This window comes from Neopelma chrysocephalum, unplaced genomic scaffold (assembly GCF_003984885.1).
Source record: "Neopelma chrysocephalum unplaced genomic scaffold, ASM398488v2 Primary Assembly neopelma1_42, whole genome shotgun sequence".
Lineage (NCBI taxonomy): Eukaryota > Metazoa > Chordata > Aves > Passeriformes > Pipridae > Neopelma > Neopelma chrysocephalum.
Window position 1 is genome coordinate 14,657,721 of NW_020897700.1, and position 7,989 is coordinate 14,665,709.

The window sequence follows — 7,989 nt, forward strand, 5'->3', positions numbered from 1 at the left end:
GCAAGTCATGTTTTTCTAATTGAGTTCCAAAGAAAATGTATGAAACTCCAAGTAGTGGGATATTTTTTAGTGAGAATTCCATCCTAATAGTTCAAACTGATTTAAGTGCTGAGGCACAATGTTTTGATTTCTTCTAAAATTTATTTTAATGTTCAGTGAAATGATTTTTAGGTAGTGAATTACATAGGCTGTTATTTGAGAACAGTCTCTGTGGATTGTTTTCTGTAATTAAAATCAAATTTTTTTGTGTTTGCACTCAGGTTGGGTATCAAAATTTCATTCGAATATCAGTCTGGTTGCAGAAATGTATTTTAAACATGCAGCCCAAGGACTTTGAGATCATTAAAGTGCTTGTAGATGAAGTAAATGCGATCTATTATTAACTGCTTTGAAAATAATTAAAATACAGAATTAATAATGAATAACTCACTTTACACAGCACTAAATTTCTTTGAAAGCATTTGAGTATAATTGAAAATAAAGTACCATATCTTTTTAAAGTTAACATTGTTGAAAGTCTAGACTTAATAAGACGTTACATGGTACATTATAGTCTAGTACATTAATATCAATGCTAAAATTGAATGCCTTTATGTGTCTCAGACTATCATCTTTAGGCATGCACTCTTTATTTTGTTAATGATCTTCTTTATTTAAGGCCCTTGTAAACCAAGTGGTAGGAACTGTATACAGTCGATTCACCAAGAAACTTCCAGATGGATTGGCAGTGTGTGGAGTCTTTACACGAGATTATCACCATGATGTCATGAATTCTCAGGTATATTTTTATGGGTGTTTTAACACATAATAATAATAATGACTTCTGTATTCCATCTGGCTTCTGAAAATGTTAATTCTAATTAGAACAATTGAGCCATTGCTAAATCAAAAGTTCAGGAAAAGTCTATGCATACCTGTACTTAGGTATGTAAGTCTGTGGCATACAACCTCACCTCTTCATCATTAGCGGACATGCAGGTGATTACTTGCTCTGGTTAAAAGAAAAACCATTAAAATCCTTTTGTTACCAGCATACAGAAGATGCCTTATAAATGTCCAGATAGAACACATCAGTAGCTTTTACCTTGTGCATTGATGTAGTCACTTCATTATAGAAGGCCACTAGGCTGGTCTCGCTTGTACTGGGGAGCCCAGAACTGGACACAAGACTTCAGGTATGGCCTCATTAGTGCTGAGTAGAGGGGAAGGATCACCTCCCTTGATTTGCTGTCCAAACTCCTCCTGGTTTGGACTTCTCCTAGTTTCCAGCCCAGGAAATCATTAGCCTTCTTTGCCACCAGGGCACATTGCTGCCTCATGTTTAACTTGGTGTCTTCTTGCACCCTCAAGTCCTTTTCTGAAGAGCTGCTTCCCAGCTGGACAGCCCCCAGCATATACTGGGGAATGTGCATGTTACTCCCTAGGTAAAGAAGTTTGTGCAGCTCCCTGTTGAACTTCACGAGGTTCCTGTCAGCCCGTTTGTCTAGCCTTTCTAGGTCCCTTTGAATGGTAGCACAATTCTCTGGCATGTCAGCCACTCCTCCCAGTTTGGTGGCATTAGCAGACCTACTGAGGGTACACTTTTACCCATCATGCAGACCCTTAATGAAGACATTAAACAGGATCAGACCCCCTTGTTGATCCCTAGAGTAAATCACTGGTTACTGGTCTCAGATAAATTTTGTATCACTGATCACCAGCCTCTTAGGCCCAGCCTTCCAACCAGTTTTCAATCCACTCACTCTGCTCATCTGGCCCATACTTCAACAGCTTGCCTGTGAGAATCTTGTGGGAGATGCTGTGTGAAGCCTTACTGAAGACAATATCTACAGCTATCCCCACATCTCCCCACATCTCCCAAGCCAGTCTTTTCATCATATGAGTTGGTGAAGCATGACTTCCCCTTGGTGAATTCATGCTGAATACTCCTAATGACTTTCTTGTTCTGTGTTTGTTTGGAAATGATTTCCAAGATTAGTTGCTCCATCACCTTCCCAGGATGGAGGTGAGTGACCAGCCTGTAATTTCCTCTGTCTTCTTTCTTGCCTTTCTTGAAGACAGCAGTGACAAACATGCATTCACTCTTGTTTACCTTGAAATCACATACATACATATTTTTAAATGCTTTTTTAATATAGAATCTGCTTGTAGTTGGTTAATCAGTTTGCTTGAAAATAATGTTTTGCAAACCTTTCTTTTTAGATACTAGTAACAGTGCCTCAATGCTTAGAAATCTTGATGCTGTCTCCTCGTTGCCAGAAATGGACCCAACGAATAGAGTATGTTATATTTGATGAGGTAGGCATCTTTTAATAGTAACCAATTTAACAAATATAAGAAAAACCTTGAGGAAAAATGATGGCGACTCATTTTTTTCATTACATAGTTTATTACTGGTAAAAAAAGAGCTTTCAGAAGTATTATTTCAGACTTGTCCTCCAGTGAAAGAACTTAAAACTCTTCAAGAACTTGAAATTCTTCAAGAGGACATACAATTCAATAAAAACTACCAGGAACTTCCTTTATTTCTCTCAAGTCAGTCACCTGAAAAACTAAAAGCCACCCCTGTAGTCTCAATGGCACAAATAGAACATACCAGACTGGGATCATACACATGACACATCATACTCTATTGGTCAGACTTTCTAGGGAAGAAGTCAATGATTAATCTTGTTAAATTTAAAATTCCTCCTGTATTCTTTCTTGTAGATGGAATTAATTGCTAATGATGCCAGTGAGTACGTAGGGTACAAACAGTAAATGTAGTATTGAAATTTAAGCTAATTTGCTATCTAGTTAAGTCTGGAGAGGTATTTACTGAACATTTGATTTGGATCCATGGTCATTTGCTACAACATAAGGATTATTCAGTTCTGATCTTGCCAAACTTTTGATTTTTGCAAAACACAAAACTCCTGTTATGGGTACACGTTGATAAGGAACACTTCTTCTTTTCTTTCAATCCTTTCTCCCAAAAACCTAGGTCCATTGTCTTGGTGGTGAAATTGGAGCAGAGGTTTGGGAACATCTTCTGATAACAATTCGATGTCCGTTTTTGGCACTCTCTGCTACTGTCAGTAACCCGGAACACCTAACTGAGTACGTGTGGAATTTTATTGCCCATGGGAGCATATTTACATTAGATATGAGCTGTTTTAGATAGATAGGTCAATTAGTATTGGAAAGACAACTTATTTGGAATTACAGTGTTATACGTATTATGCTGCCCTCACACCCCAGTCGACACAAAACAATACTGTAATTCTTAACTTTGTAATGAGAACACACTCTATGTATTCCTTCAGACTCTGTAACTCTGAGCTGTGTGGAGGAATTCAGGAGGCTTTTACATCTGTTTGAATTGCCAAAGCACTCTTATCCATCATCAGTCAGAGAAGACTCCTGCATTATATATATATATACATGTGTGTGTGTGTGTGTGTATAGGTACTATTTCACTTTTTTTTTATTTGCACCCTGGGATAAGCTGGAGAAAATTTTACTGAAATTGGTGAGAAGGGACTGGAAAATTCTATAGGAGAAATTAAGCAGATCATAGTAACTCATATATTATAGTTGTACTGATTTTCTTAAAATATATTTTACAAATCTTATTTTCATTTGATTTTTCCACTGTGGGTGGTTACAATCTGTGAAAAGGTATTGGCAACGTGCTGAGAATGAAATAGAAGGAAGCTCTACCAACTCTGAAAAGAACGTTACAAGACATTGCAAAGTGAAATCTAAAATACAAGAACAAAAGAAATCATATCGTGTTAGACTAGGTGTGTATCACAATATTTTGTAACTAAGAAATAAACTTTAGTGTGATTTCTGCAAAAACTTAAGTCATGGCGTGTAAACTTAAGTGTTTTGGTTTGGGTTTTTTTGTTTTTGTTTTTGTTTTCTTTTGAATAACAACAAACCTTACAGGATTAAATACTTGCTTTTTCAAACAACCAAATGCAACATGACAACATTTTTGTCTCTTCACAGTCTTGTATGAAGAAAGATACAATGATTTGGAAAAGTATGTGTGTTCTCTAAAGGGCAGCGATTTTACCATTGAACATTGTCATCCATGTGCTGCATTAACAGTCAATCATGTAAGCATAACACTGGTGTCAACATTGTTTAGGGACTGTTACATTTAGGCAACATGGAGTCCATCAAAATTATTTCTGTATTTTTCTTTTGTTTATACTCCTTGCAGATTGAGAACTATGGTATTCCTTCAGATCTTTCTCTGTCTCCACGAGAGAGCATCCAGCTTTATGACACAATGGCAAAAGTCTGGCAAGACTGGCCAAGGGCACAGGTGGGCATACACAGCTGTGAGCAAAACTTATCAAAATAAATAGATGACAAAGTACTAGAGTAACAAAGTAATAGATTAAGAACTCTTTAAATTAACATTAAATATTAATATTGTTCCAGGAGCTAGGTCCTGAGGAGTTTGTCTCTTTCAAGAATAAAGTAGTAATAAAAAAGGCAGATGCAAGGAAATATGAACAGGAACTGAAGAAAGAACTAAGCAAATGGATTGTGATTGGCCAAAGGCAGAAGGTAACAGTTGCTAAAGGGCACTTTCTTCAGATTTGTCCAGCTTTAGTATAATAGTAATTATATCTAGTAATATAATTATGGGAGTTTGTCCATATTTCTTAGGTTTAACTGTTGCTTTACTTGAAAGATAGGCACTATTTGTAGCATTTCCATAAGCATTTTTAAGGTGATGTTTTCACATCTCTTGGAATCAGATTTCTGATACTGCTGTGAGATATCAATTCATGATTCCTTTGGGTACCTCCTACAGTTGGTGAGAATATTGTACCTTTGATCTGCTTTTTCAGTCTACTTCTTTTTTGTTGCTTATGTGAAACCTTCTGTGTAACCACAGACATTATGTATGTTCCCATGTGAAAGACACAAATTCAAGCAATGAGCTGAAAACCATGGTAGCCATGAAAATTCTATTTTGAGCTCTTGCCAAAGTCAGTTGATAACTTGCAGACCTTTTAGTTTGTAAACTATAAGTGACTATTCCAGTTCTGAATGATTTGAAAAATTTGAACTGATAGAATTTTACACAGGAAAATGGAATCTTCGTATTTGCTAGCTTCCAGACAGAAGTATCTGCCATTAAAATCTCCATAAAACTATTACTTCGCTCAGGTGAATGAACTACTGGAGCACCTTAAGCCAAAATCTGTGGATTGCTCAGAACAGGAGAAGTGGAAACATTTTGCAAACTTTGTTGATAAATTACATGAGATGGATAAGTTGCCTGCCATATTTTTTATGTAAGTATAATACATTTCATGTATTATATGTGTATTGCCTATATTCAGAAAAATGAGTATAGAGATAAGCATTGATATGGCATGGCAAATGCCATTTATGTGGTATTTATTACCTTTGCCTTAAAAGTGAGGGTCTGCAAGCTCTATCAACCCATGTATGTTTATGGCACTAAAGTTTAGCTGAAATAAAACTGGGAGCATTTAATTACTGTGTGGAAAGGGTAGAATCCATGCATGATGTCTGAGAAAATTACAAGAAACTTAGTCACATTAAAATCAGATTCTCAGTTGCTTTGCTCTGGTGTAGTCAGTAAAACTTGTGGAAAGTGTATGCTGTCTATTTAGAGGTGGAAATGATTTATGTAAGGGCAGATTTGCCACGGAAAAGGGTGAGATGTGATTTAGTTAATGTATTCGTCTGTTACATGGTGATACTCCCACTGCATAACCTCTAAAAATCACATCTTACATCCAGTGACAATGCATCAATCAACCTGGTTTGCATATATGAGGTGTAATTATGTAATATCAAACATGCACAACTTTGATCATATTGATAATACCATTATTGTCAGTGATATTGCTTATATTAGTAAATTAGGCATGTACTTCAATGCTGGACTTAAAAAAATAAGCTACTTATCAGTAAACAGCTGTCTAGTGCATATGTTTGCTGTAATAATGCATTGGAACAATCATGTAAATATGGAAAGTTTGCTCATCTCAGTATAAAGCCTTGCCTGTCCTTGCATTAGACACTAGGATTAGCATGCTCACTGCAATTTCAGTCCTCTCATGCTTATGTGAAGGTGAAAATTTTGCTCCTGATCTTGGTGACTGACAGATTTGAATGTGAATATTCTAATGGGTTTGGATGCAACCTCACTGTATGTGTTGCCAGCATCTTGTATGGTTTTAGTTAATATTATCTGTCTGCAACAAGAGGAATGAAAAAAATTCTTTTCGAGAGTGAAGCTGGAGAAGTCTTCATCCCAGTTAAACTCCACAGTCCTATAGTGAAAAAGCTATGAGGAAGAACAGCCATGTGGAAGATGAGGACAGGCACTGATTCTCCAGCTGGGTAGTTGAGAAGAATTAAAGTGACTTAAGCTGCAGTTTACTTTATGTCCAAGTGTCCATCTTAGGGAAACATAGAGTTGAGCATACTTCCTGTAGATAATTTATTGGTAGAACCATTTTACTACTCGGTTTTGTAGTAATAGCTGTTTAAAAGTGAACGTGGAGTATGTTGGACATGAAATACGGATAAGTTTCTAATGTTTAGATTCTAACTATCGTCCGATGATAGGGCTCACTGAATACTATTTTAACAGCATTACATATAAATGGTAATAAAACTGTATTAAGAGTTCACCTATCTGATGTATATTATATATTGTTTACTTCAAGATTTAGCATCCATTCAGTCGAACGTGCAGCCATGACTGTATTCTCCAAATTGTGGGAAAAACAAAAAAGTATACAAGGTCCAGATGCTGAGAGGGAAAAAGAGCATTTAAGGGAAGAACTAAGAAAAGTGACCAAAATGCTAACAAAATTCCCTGAGTAAGTATTATAACAATATGTTATTAAAAAGCTTATGTATTATGACAGAGTGTAATTTTGTGATAACTTATTTCTGGGGATGCACCTTTCAGCAGCATATCCATCTAGCTTGAGGTACAGTAGTCCTGTTCTTCTTTGTGCTCTAGTACCCCACGCTGCTGGAGCAGCCGAGTGGCAGGTATCAATCAGCAGTACCTACTGTATGGTCAGGCAGCAGGAAGATGCCAGCACTGCTGACATTGGATAAGGTGCTGGCACTACAACAAAAGAATCAAAGAGAGAGACCTGAGTATATGAGATCGGTCAATTTGGAGTAATTAACTACTGAGATATCAACATATCAGAACAGCTCTTTTTCCAAACAGTAAGTTTAGTCATGCAAGTCTTAAAAACAGTGTAGCATTTGACCCTGCTTCTGGGTCAGCCACTGTGGGAGAATATTTTCATAGTTTAGCCTTACCAGGGTAGTGGATCTATGAAATACAGGTTCACTGACTGGTGAGATCCTATTTTAATATTTGTCGGCCTTTTGTTTGGATTGTACTGTATTTTTTTCCCCCTTAACCTTTCATTTTATTAATTTTATGATCATAGAGTATGGATTTTTATAAGACATTTGGGAGTGAAATATGGCTGTAGTTTTCAGGAATGTCAAGAACATAAAACATCTTCGTTTTGTCCTCCTAATGACAACTTACAGTGCATTCTTTGGACATAATATTATGGAAGAATGAACTTACCTGACTTTAAATTCCTACTGGATTTTCAAGTTCTCACTTACTACTATTAGACACATATTTAGACATTGAAGTACCTTAAAAATTTGCCCTTAAATACTCTTCCCTCCCCTCTCTTCTTCAAATCCTGTCCTAAATCCTTACCGTTCCTGACATTATTGGCAGTAAATCCATCATGTTTTTCTTTTAATCCTTCTCCTATGAAATCTAGTTAGCTTACAAATTTGCTAATTGAGGTGCTTATAGTCTCTGTCTTTATCTTCCTTAATTTTTGTCCTCTCTACTTCCCCCCAAATTACTTGCAGTTTTTCATATGAGCCATGATAAAATGAAGCTGTTAGCATTATCAGTATTTACATTAACAGATATACCTACAAGTTTGA

The 7,989-nt window shown here is 36.3% G+C and overlaps 1 protein-coding gene across 3 annotated transcripts in view; it reads left to right on the forward strand.

Moving 5' to 3' along the window:
- The window catches only part of LOC113964454 (probable ATP-dependent RNA helicase DDX60), a 43,738-nt gene that overhangs the window by 20,853 nt on the left and 14,896 nt on the right, over window positions 1-7,989 (forward strand). For all 3 annotated transcript variants that reach the window (XM_027676761.1, XM_027676762.1, XM_027676760.1), the window contains 9 exons: window positions 659-778; window positions 2,203-2,298; window positions 2,984-3,099; window positions 3,640-3,785; window positions 3,997-4,106; window positions 4,214-4,318; window positions 4,438-4,566; window positions 5,176-5,303; window positions 6,714-6,869. In XM_027676761.1, the coding sequence (XP_027532562.1) occupies window positions 659-778; window positions 2,203-2,298; window positions 2,984-3,099; window positions 3,640-3,785; window positions 3,997-4,106; window positions 4,214-4,318; window positions 4,438-4,566; window positions 5,176-5,303; window positions 6,714-6,869 (1,106 nt within the window). The remainder of the gene's footprint in view (window positions 1-658; window positions 779-2,202; window positions 2,299-2,983; window positions 3,100-3,639; window positions 3,786-3,996; window positions 4,107-4,213; window positions 4,319-4,437; window positions 4,567-5,175; window positions 5,304-6,713; window positions 6,870-7,989) is intronic.